Raw genomic sequence first — 14,359 nt, 5'->3', positions numbered from 1 at the left:
GGGGTGGGAGGGTGGGTAGGATAGGTGTTGTTGCTGTTGTTGACTGCTGTTGAGTCATCCCCTGACCCATGGTGACCTTATGTCCAGTGGGATTGGACTGTTGTGATCCATTGACTGATTTTCAGAAGTAGATCTCCAGGCCTTTCTTCCTAGTTTGGAAGCTCTGCTAAAACTTGTTCAGCATTATAGCAACATGCCAGACTCCACTGACAGACGGGTAGTGGCTGCACATGAGGTGCATTGACCAGGAATCAAACCCAGGTCTCCTGCATGGAAAGTGGGAATTCTACCACGAAACCACCAGTGTCCCCTAGGGTATGTGTAAAAAATACCAAATCCATTGCCGTTGAGTCAATTCCAACTCATAGTGACCATATAAGACAGAATAGGACTGTCCCATAGGGTTTCCAAGGAGCAGCTGGTGGATTTAAACTGCCAGCCTCTTGGTTAGCATTTAATCTCTTTAACCACTGTGCCACCAGGGCCCTGGGGGTAGCTGTAATAGTTCCAAACATGTGACGCAGGGTCTCCCTCAAGATCTTTCTTATACATTGTGTCCCCAAAAACATGTTCTGTGGAATACTAATTAAAGGGTGTCACTTTAAAGTTGTGTTTCCTGGACAAACAGAAGTGAGAAATACTGAGAAGTTTGAGAACAAAGTCAAAAGGCTGCGTTATTGCAGGTTCTCAGAATCATTAAGATGTAAACACACTATGCAAATCTGCAAAAGGAAGAGAAAGCATTTCCCAAACATCTTGGACCTGGAGCTTTTCCTTTTTTCCTAGCATCATATCCCAGGGCTAGGGTTCTGTTGAATGTATTTTAGAAATTCCTTGTTCTAATCTAAGCAGAGTTTGGGGCAGAGAGGCTTGTGTCCAGCTCAATGCTGGGGCCAATTATGGACATACTTCTGGGAAGGATTTAGAGTGACCGAAGGAACCTTCTCTAGCTCTGGATTACAGCAGAACTCATCATCCATAAGGGCATGGGGGATCTCAGAGGTACCTTCCAGGATCTGAAATAATTCCCTGGTAGGTGTGTGGTGGTGTGTTAGGACGTGGAAATGGTTTCCCAGTGAGTGAGCTCCCTGGTTCTCATGATCACCCTTCATTGGTCTGGAACCTAACCAATGTGTAGTTGTCACATGGTCCTCTATGGATGGTGCCCAGCCCACTGAGCCATGCCATCCTACTCACCAGCGAAGAATGGCAAAGTTTACAAGGCAATGCAAGGCTATAAAAGGCCAATTAATTCTTAAAGATGCCCTACTGCAAGGGCACCTCAGATGGAGGTGGCATTAACCCCAAATATTCACATTAGCAGATTGTCACAGTAAGCAGAAGGGAATATCTTGCACTGGAAGAAGAAAGCAAATTTGGAATTAATTCAGTGAACAGTCAGGGAATGACCCCAGCTTCAAATATGTCTGCCTTATCATTAATAACATTCTTCACTCACTTTGTTCTCTGACCGCAAACTCAAGGTATACACATGACTTCTTTTTCAGTTATAGCTATTTAAATCCAGTGAGGCTTGCATTGTCATATCCATTCCTGTTTTCCTCATTGGTTCTCCCTATATCTCTTCAAAATGACGACTTGCCCAACTTTGGGGTCAGAAAGTCACTGGACTGGGTTGGTGTTTTTCTTCTTCATGTTCTACCGCACCCCAGTTATATATCTTTGCTAGCCCCTGTCACATGGCTGTTATGTGTCGCCCCATGTGAACTATGAGCAGGGACTCTGCCTTCCAAGAGCACGGCCAGTGCCTCACACGATTGTAGCTTATGGTAAGCATTTAGTACGTAGGCAGTGAAACCGGACTGCAGTTGCCCACAAGGCTCTTGGTTCTTTTGCTCTGTGTCAACACACAGACAAATGGTGGGTGACCCCAGGCTCATGATTTCATTTTCTAGAACAGAACGTGCTCCAAGGTATACATCTGTTTGGCTTTTAATAGTCATCTGTATGGTTGTCCCTTTTTAAAATCAAAGTGTTTTTTGCACAGGTAGCTAAGCCTCTCTGCTTTGGCCTGAATCGCACATTGTGGAGAAAGCTAGGAAGCTTCGGGAGGGAGGGCCAGTGCAGAGCCAGTCCTAAAGCATCTCAATCAACGATGCCAGCCGTCCACTCATCGGACAGTAGTTTGTCTTAGTTCAGTGTCCTCGGAAACAAAAGCATCTGGACATGTGTCCAACTAAGGATGGGAATGCACCCCAGGATTTTTCCAAATATTATTGGATTAAAGCATTTATATTAATTTGCATAAATGAGAATCCTCTAGCAACCCCCCTAATGGCCATTCCTAATTTGCTAAGCCCCGCTGCAATTGCCAGAAACTCCTGGAGTGTGTAAGGAAAATGCGCATTGTGCAGTTTGCAGTGCATCAAATCCTGTGTTCAAGTTGTGTGACTTTTATATCAATTTAGGGAGATTCATTTTTCTTCACTATAATTTACAGACCTCTTTTCATTGGCTGGGAATGCAATTTGCCAAATGGTCCTTTATTTTCTCTTCATAGCTAGTTCTTATATAATTTATTTACAGTTCATCAGACTTGATGGATGGGTAATAAATCAGCATGCAGCACTCTCAGTTAAATGGTCAGGTTGCCTTTTAGGGGTAGGGTGGGGTGGGGAGGGCCATTTAACTCACAGTCGCTGAGTTCTGGTTTCTGTCTGCTGAGGTGGCTGTCCCTATCGAAGACATGCAGAGGATCCATCTGCGATTCATGTTTCGGCATCGGTCCTCTCTGGAATGTGAGTACCCAGCGAGCTAGCATCTCTGAAACCCCCCAAAGGGGAGAAGAGTGGGAGAGTTGGGTGGCTCATTTATCATTCTCTTTCCTGACCTCACCATGTTATTTCCAGCTAAGGATAAAGGAGAAAAGAACTTCGCCATGTCCTATGTGAAGTTGATGAAGGAAGATGGAACCACTCTGCATGATGGATGTCACGACTTGGTTGTTCTAAAGGTACCATGAGCTGGAACTAGCTCTATTTGCAGGGAGGGTGGCATGGAAATTGAGGTGGGGGGGTGGGCAATGACAGGATTACTTAGTAGTTAGCGGCCCAGTAAACTGGTTGTCATTGAGTTGAGTCCGATTCATGGTGATCTCATGTGTGTCAGAATAGAACTGTGCCCCATAGTGTTTTCAATGGCCAATTTTTCAGAAGTAGATCGCCAGGCCTTTCTTCCGAGGTACCTCTTGGTAAACTCAAACCTCTAGCCTTTTGGTTAGCAGCTGAGCTTGTTAACCATTTGCTTTACCCAGGGACTTCGTGGTTTGGAGCAGGGACCCCAAAATCACACACACAAGGGTTTAAGCCCTGACTACACCACTTTTACCAGCTGTGTGGCCTTGGACAAAAACTTAACCTCTCTATGTCTCTGTTTCCTCATATATGAGCCCTCCTTGAATAATTGTGAGGATTATATGAGACAGTGCATGTAAACATGACAATGATGGGTACGTGGAAGCACTCAGTAAATGGTAAAGGCTATTATTCCATAGAGAATGGGCTGTTGATTCTGTAAGGACTTTTGTGGGTTGTACAGAAGACCAACAAGAGAGACCTGAGAGATGTCACAGTGTAATTAACGAAAAAATATTAGAATTTGCAGTTCAGATCCTGCTGCTGACTAATATCTAAGATCATATCATGTGTATCCCTGAGTCTGTTTTCTTTTTCCTAAGTGGGGAAGTAATGAGATGTCCCATGTGAAAGTGTTGTATATGCTATAAAGGGTGTACAACTGTCACCAGTATTATTTTATACCATGAGATTTGTGCTGTTTTTGAGAAGTGGGGAAGGGTTTGCCCTGATCTTACCTGTACGCTTTCCCACAACTCTTAGACAGCAGAATGCATTCTGCCAGCATGTGGTTGGAGGCAAAGTGTGTGGCTGTGAAATAGGAGAAGGTTAAGTGGTCAGCACAAGGTTTGAACGCTTGAATTTGGCTTCCTCAATCTGTAGGCTGAAATTGCCCCTTTTCCTGTGGCTCACATGGCAACACGACCTCATCATATGATTCCCTTCTTTGAGCCTCTCTGACTTTTCTGGAAAAACGCCCTTTCTTCAGTGCAGCCATCTGTTTTTCCTCATTTAGCACATGGCAAGGTAGTTCTTGGCTTGAGAGCCATTTTTCCCACTAGAGTATGACCTCCTTGGGGGCAGAGGCCCAGTTGCAGTCAGTTTTCAATTTACTCACCCTCATTAAATCTCAGTTTCCTCATCTATAAACAGGGTGGTAGCAGTATCAGCTTCATATGATGGTTGAGAGGCTTAAATGAGATGAACTAAGGCGTAGTGCAGCTCCTGGTGCATAGTAAGGGCTCAATAAATGTTATTTCCTGTAATTCTACCTCTAATGATTCATATCAACATTCTAAGGGACTTATGTGTCAGTTGCTATGCTGAGTACTCCATATGCATTATCCTATTTAGTTCTCACGAGAATTCTAGGAGTAGGTAATAGTATTGTCCTTAGGATAACCAGTCACCACTGAGTCAACTCCAACTCATGGTGACCTCATGTGTGTCAGAGTAGAACTGTACTCCATATGGTTTTCAATGACTGATTTTTCAGAAGCAGATCACCGGGCCTTTCTTTCAAGGTGCCTCTGGGTAGACTTGAGCCTCCAATCTTTTGGTTAGCAGCCAAGTGTGTTAACTGTTTGCACACAAATGAGGCATGGAGAGGCCAAGGAACGTATCCAGAACGGCATATGCTTGTTAATGGTGAAAGGAGGTCTAGATCCCAGGGCTGTCTGACTCTACTCTCTTAGCTGTGAACTTCTACTTTAAACTGATTCCTTCTCCTGCTAGGGGGCATGTGTTACGATCTCAAAAAATTCATAATGAATTAACATGGCCTGTCTGGAAACCTTCAGTTTCCTTTTTGCCGTTGGTATTAATGAAGTTTGCAGAGCCTTCAACTGGTCAATCAGCCCCCGTTCCACTAATAGAACTTCGGATTTTTCCCTGTTGAGTGGACAAACAGCCCTGCTGGTTATTGCTCTTTGGTGATTTCTCTCTCCATTTCTGACCCTCCACACCTTGCAGCATGTAATCTGGCCACTGGAAGCCCTGTGTAGCATTGGGCTGGTAGCCTTGGCCTGGGGCAGTAACCAAGCTGCTGTTTTCAGGGAGACAGCAAGAAGATGGAGGATGCCAGTGCTTACCTGACTCTTCCTTCTTATCGACACCACACGGAAATCAAGGGGTCCACCTTGAGCCGAAGCTCTAGCAGTGTCGGAGGGCTTTCTGTCAGCTCCCGGGATGTGTTCTCCATTTCCACCCTGGTGTGCTCCACAAAGCTCACCCAGAACGGTAAAGTAACCATCGGGAACTTGTGTGTGTGTGTGTGTGTGTGTATGTGTGTGCATGGTCATGCACACACGTGCAGAGGTTCTAATAAGGACACTTGAGGCCAGAAATAGTAATCCTACTTGTCTGGACTGTATTTTAGTGGGCTTGCTGGGTTTACTGAAGTGGCGTATGAAGCCTCAACTGCTACAGGAGAATTTAGAAAAATTGAAGATTGTGGATGGAGAAGAAGTAGTAAAGGTCAGTGGGGCTTCATTTTATTTATATCTATCTACCACTTGACAGAGCTTCAAATCATGGGTGGCTTTTGGGGAGAAATAAGTGGTCAAAGGAAATGGGGCAACTTTTATCTGACAATGGGGCACACTGCTCCAGGTTGCCGTGGGGAACCTTTATTGGGAAATCTGGGGATGTGACTTGGTTCAATGGGTACTGAATGTTGAGTGGCATACGGTTGTGCTCAATCTCTGGGAAAAGAGAAGTCTGGGTTTAGATTCCAGCTCACCCACTTGCCACTATGTGTGTGATATTATGTCTATGACCTACCTCTCAGGGTTGTTGTGAGCGTTGAAGGTGATAAAGTGTTAAAATTACTCAGCAGGTCTCTTACACATAGTACACAATAATTGAACTAAAGCATTTAAAACATATAAAGTTCGATCCATAGTAACTATTAACTATTTTTTGTTGTTATATGTTGCTATAGTAGTGTGATCTGGTAGCACTACATGCATAGAATAAAACCAAGAATAAAACGTATTCTTGGCTTCCTCTGCTTAGAGAGCATCATGTATTAAAGATGAGAAAGGGAAAGACATCAGGCTCACATTTTAAGTGAAACAAGCAGAAAACACAATGCAAATGTCAGACGTAGTGTTGCAGCCACATGGTGGTGGAGGATATAAAGTGTCTTAAGTGCAGGTCTAATGAAAGCAACCTTCCTCTGCAGCAGTATGAATTCGGACAAGCATTTCCCAGCAGTCCTGGTGATCTTGGTTCTGTCATGAACTTGGTACAGCAAGAAACTCAGGAACTAAATGGTTTAATATGGTAGCTCTGTGTTTGGAAGGACTGTGGGAAATATTGACCTATCCTTTAAGAAGGAGAGGAATCAAATTTTATTTAATTGCCCATACATAGGGAAGCAGTGGTAGAATTTCCAGGTCAGTGCTCTTAACGTGGACTATTGATGCCCTTACCTCGTTCAACAATGGCAGGGAAATTCCCCAGACAACCTCTTTTATAATGTCTATTTCTTTTGGAGAGCCCTGGTGGCACAGTGGTTAAGAGCTCGGCTGCTCACCAAAAGGTCGGCAGTTCGACTCCACCAGCTGCTCCTTGGAAACTCTGGGGCAGTTCTATTCTGTCCTATAGGGTTGCTAAGAGTCAGAATTGACTTGATGGCAACAGATTTTTTTTTTTTTTTTTTTTGGTATTTCTTTTGGGCAGCTTGGAGAAATCATCTGAGAGGAAATTCCATTATCTCTCTTTTGCCCCCCCTTTTTTTTCCTTAAAAAAAAACTTTGTTATTGAAATATAATATACATACAGGAAAATATATACAGAGCATTTATCTTGAGAGTACAGCTCAGTGAATGTTTACATGTGTGCACACCTATGGGCCCACTACCCAGGTCAAGATAAAGCACATTTTCAGCAATGCAGTAGGTTTCCTCAGACCCAGACTCAGTCAATAACCTCCTCCTCTCTAGGTGTAACCACTATTCAGATTACCATCATTATGGATGAATTTTTGCCTTTCTTAAACTTTATAAAGATAGAATCATAAAGAATGAAAATTTTTGTTTCAGACCTTTCCCTCAACACAATGTCTTTGAGAGTTATTCTCACAATGTTGCATGTGAGACTACTTTGTTCTTTTTTATTGCTGTGTTGTATTCTGTAGTGTAAAAATACCACGATATAGACACCATTCTGCCACTGACAGACACTATTCTTCAAGTTCTGGCTCTTATGAATAAAATTGTACCGGACCTCTTCATTCATTCATTTATTTTAACTCCCTATTCTCCCCTTCCCCAGCTCCTGGTACCCACTAATTTTGTTTTGTCTCGATGGATTTGCCTATTTTCGATATTTCATATAAGTGGGATCATACAATATTTATTCTTTTGGGTCTGGCTTATTTCACTCAGCTGAATGTTTTCAAGGTTCATCCGCATTGTAACATGCATCAGAATTTCATTCGTTTTTGTGGCTGAATAATGTTCTGTTGAATGGATATACCACATTGTGTTTATCTATTCCTCTGTTGATGGACACTTGGGTTGTTTCCATTTTTTGACTATTGTAAATAGTACTGTGGTGAACATTGGTATACATTGTCTAGTTGAGTCTCTCCTCTCAATTATTTTGGGTATGTGCCGAAAAGTGGAATTGCTGGGTCATATGGTAGTTTGTTTAACTTTTTTAGGAACTGCCAAGCTATTTTCACAATGGCTGCACCATTTTACATTCCTACCAGCAATGTACGAGTGTTATAATTTCTTTACATCCTTACCAAGACGTGTTGTTTTCCATTTTTTTGAAAATAGCTATCTTAGTATATGTTGCAGTGAATCTCTTGAACATGGCTTCTAGTGAATGTGCGTACTCATTCTCCTGGGTAAACACTTTAGAGTGGAATCTGTGGATCATCTTTACTCTTCCTTAATGTGACCTTCATTGTTTGTCTAGTTTCTCCAAGACACTCTGGATGCCCTCTTCAACATTATGATGGAGCATTCTCAAAGTAATGAGTATGACATCCTTGTCTTCGACGCACTGGTAAGAGGGAAGGGACAGGCATTTGGCTGGCATTAGTGTATGTCTATTGCGAGAGTACTGAGAACTTGTGGCCCTTGTGGCCCTTCTCATGAATTCTTTAGATGCATTGTAGCATTTGGCAACCCCAGCGAATGATCTGCTGTTTCCTTTTATTCATTTTGAGTTCCTTTGAAAGCATGGGGCAGGATGGGTGAAAGGAAAATTTTAAGTGTTGATGTCAGGTTGGTACTGTTGAAAGTATGGTGAAGCTGGATACTGTGAGTGATCCCTTCAACTTTGCATGAATACTGGGAGCTAGTCCCTAGCAAGGTTGTAAAGCACACAATATGTTTTCTAACTCCCATTTTACCTCCTTCTTGCTCATATTCTCTGACTTCTCAGAGCCATTACACACTTCCTGCCTACCCAGAAACTTTCAAGGTGGTATGCCATTCATATCTTTCTTCTCTCCATCTTTCCAAATGGTCTCTTCCTCCTCTCCCCGTCACAACTCATTTTCTCAGGGTCATGTCAAAATAAACATAAGAAACATCTGCTAGAGTATCAGTGACCAATAAGCTCTTGACGTGTTAGGGACACTTGTATTTTTACAGAGGTTGCTTGGAGACAGCCATTCTTAACCCAGTGCTTCCTAAGTGGACTGCTTGCAATGCTAGCCTTGCCAGAAAGAAACTTCATGAAAAAAAAGATACTTTGATTAAATAACTTAGGGAAGTGCTGCACATTGCATGACCCTCTTGAAGATTCCTGATACATATAAATGTATTAAAGGCTCTGAAAATTCCTGCAGTAAAGAAAGCAACAATGGTTACCTAGGATTTCTCAAACTCATTTGACCGTGAGATCCTTTCATGTTATAACACCCTGTGGCAACCGAACTCCTGGATGAACAGATGAGAAATAAAACATTTTGATAGGGGTTCAGTTATGCCATGTAAATATAGCTTCTGCTCCTGGGTTTTCCCTGAAAACACTGATTCCTTGTGTCTTCCTCAGATCTACATAATAGGACTCATCGCTGACCGGAAATTCCAGCATTTCAACACCGTTCTGGAGGCTTACATTCAACAGCATTTCAGTGCTACTTTGGCTTACAAGTAAGTCACTAAGCACATGGAAATTTCATTTCTACCTCCTGTATTTCTACAGGATGTGTAGGGCACAAGGAACGTGAGTGCTTTCCTTCTGTAACCAGCCAGTGTGAGTTCTAACTTTTCTGACATTATCAACCCATCCCAAGGATGCCTGGTTTATTTGGATATCAATAAAAATATGTAAGCCCATAGGTTGCGATGAATAGTATGGTGACAGAAGTACTTGGAGGTGTCCATTCATTCTTTCCATCATTCATTTATTCAACTATCACTTACTGAGCAGCTACTTGTATAGGCACTGAGATTCAAAGATGAGACAGGAGGAAGTGCACATGCCAAGTAGCTCAGTATATCTCAGATATAGGGTACTTAGGGTTAGGGATGGGAGATGATGCTGGAAAGGTTGATGGCAGCCAGGTTGTGAAGGGGCTTTGAAAGTCAGGCCAAATAGTTTGAAGTCTGATGGTAGTGAAGAGAAATGGAAAGTTTCTTAGCAAGGGAGTTCCATGATATTACAAGAATATTTTCTGTAGGAAGAAAAGACTGAAAAGGACATTATCACCACCATTATTCCTACTTATACCCTGATTGTGACTAGTTCTCCTAGGCAAAAGATGTTTTTTTTTGCTCACTAGTTTTTTCTCTTTGCTTGCTTTTTAGGAGTGGTAAATACTTATTCACTGCCTGTAATAAATCTATTTTTTAAGCTAAGTTATTTTTATGCTTGCAAATAGATGAGTGAGCATGACTCTATCACCACCTTGAACTTTGATTGAATGTCTTATAATTTACTGAGAAAACTAATTACCATGCTATGGGCTGGAAAGAGATATATTTTGAAAATATAATCCTTTTTTCAGGAAATTGATGACGGTTCTGAAGACTTACTTGGATACGTCCAGCAGAGGGGAGCAATGTGAGCCAATCCTAAGAACTCTGAAAGCTTTGGAATATGTGTTCAAGTTCATTGTTCGGTCGAGGACATTATTTTCACAGTGAGTACTTGTATATAAGAGTGATTGATTAGCTCTGCAATTCCTCTGGGATACAAGAGTATTTGTACTGTTGGAGAAACTCTCTTAAATAATTATATCCAGCCATCACTCAAAAAAATCCAACTTAGAAGTTTAGGAATATGTAGTAATTGTACCCTCCAAGTTCACTTGGGAAAAAAAGAAAAAAAGTAAGAAAGAAAGAAATCTTGTCTGTTAGTCTGAAGCTAACATTTTGTACAGTTATGTTTCATCCAATGAATGTGATTTGTGATTTGAGGCTCATCTGTGTTTCATCTAACATTTTTCATTTGATTTGAGATATGGTAAAAACTTACCAGGACTCTATATTCAGTGATGGAGGGACTGGGATTGGGGAGAGCAGAGCTCAGGTGGTTTGACATTTATTTGGCTCCAGTAGGTTGTACAGAGCTCTCATGGTGCAGTGGTTAGGCGTTCGGCTGTTAACCAAAAGACTGGCAGTTTGGATCCACCAGCCACTCCATGGGAACCCTATGGGGCAGTTCTACTCTGTTCTGTAGGGTCACTATGAGTCAGAATTGACTCGACAGCAACGAGTTTGGTTTTTGGTTTTGGTTAGTAGGTTGTGCATGACAGATGAACAGGTATTTGCAGTTGATCTATTTGTCCTTGAGATCCTAGTGGCCCACAAGTCAACTGATATGTTACAACACCAAAGAGATTTGCTTTTTGGTGGTCAGTATCATAGAGGTTAGTTACCATTTTGAAAGATTTAGAGATGGAGACATTCAAATGCAACCTGCAAAATAACAATTTATGTCCAGTCTAGCTTTAAGACAAAGTTAGAGGATTATTTTGTGTGTGATTAGGTTGGGTGTGTGTAATGAGAAATAAAAACATATAGGGAGTATATTGGTCAGTGTCTTAGTTATCTAGTGCTGCTATAACAGAAATACCACAAGTTGATGGCTTTAACAAACAGAAGTTTATTTTCTCACACTTTAGGAGGCTAGAAGTCCAAATTCAGGGTGCCGGCTCCAGAGGAAAGTTTTCTTTCTCTGCCAGCTCTGAAGGATGGTCTTCGACTCTTCTGAGCATCTGCTGCTGGGCAGTCCTCATGTAGCTTAGCATCTCTTTTCCCCTTCTCTGCTTCTCAGCTTACTTGTTTAATCTCTTTTATATCTCAAAAGAGATTGACTCAAGATACACCTTGCACTAATCCTGTCTCATTAACATAACAAAGACAGCCCATTCCTAAATGGGATAATAACCATAGGCATAGAGGTTAGGATTTAAAACACATGTTTTGGGGGGACACAATTCAACCCATAACAGTAAGGATTCTTGTCAGTACAAATGAAGAAAACTAAACTCAAACTGACTTAGGGAGAAATAGGACTTTACTTCATATTATTGAAAAATCCAGAGAGTAGACTGGCCTCAGGCATGGCTGGATTCACCTGCTGAATGTCGTCATGACAGTTTCTCTCTCTCTAGATCTCGACTCTGTTTTCCTTTTGTTGGTTGCTTTCTGAGGGAAGATTTCCAATATGGAGGCCACTGGCAGCCTCAGGCTCGTATTCTGTTAGTTTAAGCAAGCCTAATTTTTCCATTGTTCTAACAAAATCCTGTGACAAGAACTGTTCTGGGTCACAGGCTAAGGTTTTAGAAAAACAGTGTTTCTGGGGAATAAAATATGCAGATTGTGTGGTTGTGGTCACATATACACCTCTGGAGCCAGGAGTTGGGTTAGCCATTCATAATATGGATTTGGTTTTTTTTGGAGAGATGGTTTCCCAAAAGAAAGTTGAAGTCTATGACTGTCATTTTGATCATGACAATGGATGGGTTATGCAAGTGTTATACTCAACAAGGTGTTCTGAAACATAATCATATGAGATTCTTCTACAGCGAATCTTTGCGGTATCAGGTAATGAGTGGAAAGAACAAACTTGGTCTTGAAATATACCACAAACATATGTCACTTAGATGATTCTGAAAGTTTCAATTCCTCTAGTTTGTAAATTAGTCAAGGCAGAGACAGTGTATTAAAGTCTTTGGGGGTGTTCTAAGCTCAATTGATACTTGTAAATTACTTGAAAACTAATAGGAGATTAGGGAATGTCATTCTAAGAGTTGAGTTTCTTTCAGGAGTTCAAGAATTCAAACACTGTAAGTCCGGATTAATAGGCAAGTATATCTTATTGCGAGGGCAGTGGTGGTTTCAGCGGTAGAATTTTTATCTTCCATGTGGGAGACTCAGGTTTGATTTTCAGCTAATGCCTCTCATGCACAGCAACCACCTGTCTGTCAGTGGAAGCTTGCATGTTGTTATGATGCTGAACAGGTTTCAGTGAAGCTTCCTGTTATGGATTGAATTATATCTCCCAAAAATATGTGTTGCAAATCCTAACCTCTATGCCTGTGGTTATAATCTCATTTGGGAATGGGTTGTCTTCGTTATGTTAGTGAGGCAGTAATAGTGTAGAGTGTATCTTCAGTCAGTCTCTTCTGAGATATAAAAGAGATTAAACAAGCGAGCAGAGAAGCAGAGATGGGGGAAGAGAGATGCCAAGCCAAATGGAGATCTTCAAGGAACCAGGAAGCAAAAACTGAAGAGACAGGGACCTGCCTTCAGAGCCAACCGAGAGAAAGCCTTCCCCTAGAGCCAGCACCCTGAATTTGTTAAAGGCACTTACTTTTGTCATTTCTGTTAGAGCAGCACTAGATAACTAAGACACTTCCAGATTAAGATGGACTATGAGGAAAGGTCTGGCAATCTACTTCTGAAAATCAGCCAGTGAAAACTTTATGGATTACAGCGATCTGATCTGCAACTGATCATGGGGATGGTGCAGGACAAGGCAGCATTTTGTTCTGTTGTGCATGAGGTCCCCATGAGTTGGGGGCTGACATGACAATAGCTAACAACAACAACATCTTAGTCCAACCCTCAAATGAGAACTTCAGATCTGTAATAGGAACATATCTTTCTCATTTATCATCAGATCTTCTTCCTCAGTTCTTCCTTTTGATTTATTTATTTTTTTCCTTCCTTCCTTCCATCATTTTCTTGCCATCTAATCTCTGTTAGTCTTTGTCTCTTCCCTCTACTGGGGCAAAGTGCATTCGAACATTTGCTTTTTTTCTTCTCTGCCTCAAGGCATGTCATCCTGCAGAACCCCTAACTCTTCAATCGATGTGAATTCAGTGCTGCTGGAACTCTAAGTGACTTTCAGCTTCTTAAAGGAGTGGTATAATTTGCAATTCCTTGCTGAATCCTAGCATGGCATAGAGAACATCACTGGCACTCAAAGAATGCCTGTTGGATGAAGTGCATTTTGGGGGCTAAGAAAATGCATTTGGTCAGATGAGAAATCCCTAAGGTAACCCAAGCCTGTACTTGACTCTTCTCATGAACAAAAATGTAGGCTAAGTTGCAAAGAGCCAGGGACCTCACACTGGGGAAGGTCAGTTTTTGTGTGTCTTGTTCATTTTATAGTCTTTAATAGTTTTCAGCTCTCTAATGGAGCCTTGAGAGCATTGGGAAGTGATCAGGGTATTTCCTCATATTAGGGGGCTTTTTAGTTGGGCCTATAAAATAGAGAAGGTTCAATGCTTTGAGATTTCTAAGCCAGCTGGTGGGAAATTGGAATATAATGATTGCTTTCGGGCTTATTGTGTCCGGTATTGTGTTTCTGTTTTGTGTCTTTCCTTTGTTCTCTTTCCCCATGTGCATAATTGCAGCTGATGTGGCTCCCATTATTTGTTCCCTGCCATTTTTTCTTTGCACGTGCTGCACACGAACTTTTGCAAGGGCTAGGGATTTTCCTGTATCAATAAGTAAGATGCAGTTGAGTAAGGGTGGAAAAGAAGTTGTTGGGAGGATGTGGAATTTTTGGGGGGCTATTATTCATTTCTATCCCATAGCCAGTGAAAGTGAGCTTCCTGTTCCCCCTTCGTGTGTCACTAGTTCCCAAGTCAAAGCCAAGAGCAGGTGGCTGTCATTGGAAGAACTTTGGTCACATGCCATAGGGAGTCAGGCTTAAACATATGGGAAATTACTAAGTTGCAGGAAGTGTGTCCAAAAGATGCTGGGTGGCTATAAATATGACCAATATCCACTAGGCTTTTCTAGAATGACTGAGCCCTTCAGAGGTCTAGAGCATAGTGG

The 14,359-nt window shown here is 41.8% G+C and overlaps 1 protein-coding gene across 4 annotated transcripts in view; it reads left to right on the top strand.

The window, feature by feature from the left end:
* DOCK2 (dedicator of cytokinesis 2) overlaps nt 1–14,359 on the top strand; it is a 548,036-nt gene that overhangs the window by 88,936 nt on the left and 444,741 nt on the right. For all 4 annotated transcript variants that reach the window (XM_004371215.2, XM_023726512.1, XM_023726513.1 and 1 more), the window contains 7 exons: nt 2,687–2,759; nt 2,871–2,974; nt 5,150–5,333; nt 5,473–5,570; nt 8,028–8,117; nt 9,114–9,214; nt 10,072–10,206. In XM_004371215.2, the coding sequence (XP_004371272.1) occupies nt 2,687–2,759; nt 2,871–2,974; nt 5,150–5,333; nt 5,473–5,570; nt 8,028–8,117; nt 9,114–9,214; nt 10,072–10,206 (785 nt within the window). The remainder of the gene's footprint in view (nt 1–2,686; nt 2,760–2,870; nt 2,975–5,149; nt 5,334–5,472; nt 5,571–8,027; nt 8,118–9,113; nt 9,215–10,071; nt 10,207–14,359) is intronic.

The sequence above is a fragment of the Trichechus manatus genome, unplaced genomic scaffold, assembly GCF_000243295.1.
Source record: "Trichechus manatus latirostris isolate Lorelei unplaced genomic scaffold, TriManLat1.0 scaffold00011, whole genome shotgun sequence".
Lineage (NCBI taxonomy): Eukaryota > Metazoa > Chordata > Mammalia > Sirenia > Trichechidae > Trichechus > Trichechus manatus.
The sequence above is the reverse complement of the archived record's forward strand: the minus strand, read 5'-3'. Positions and strand labels throughout refer to the sequence as shown.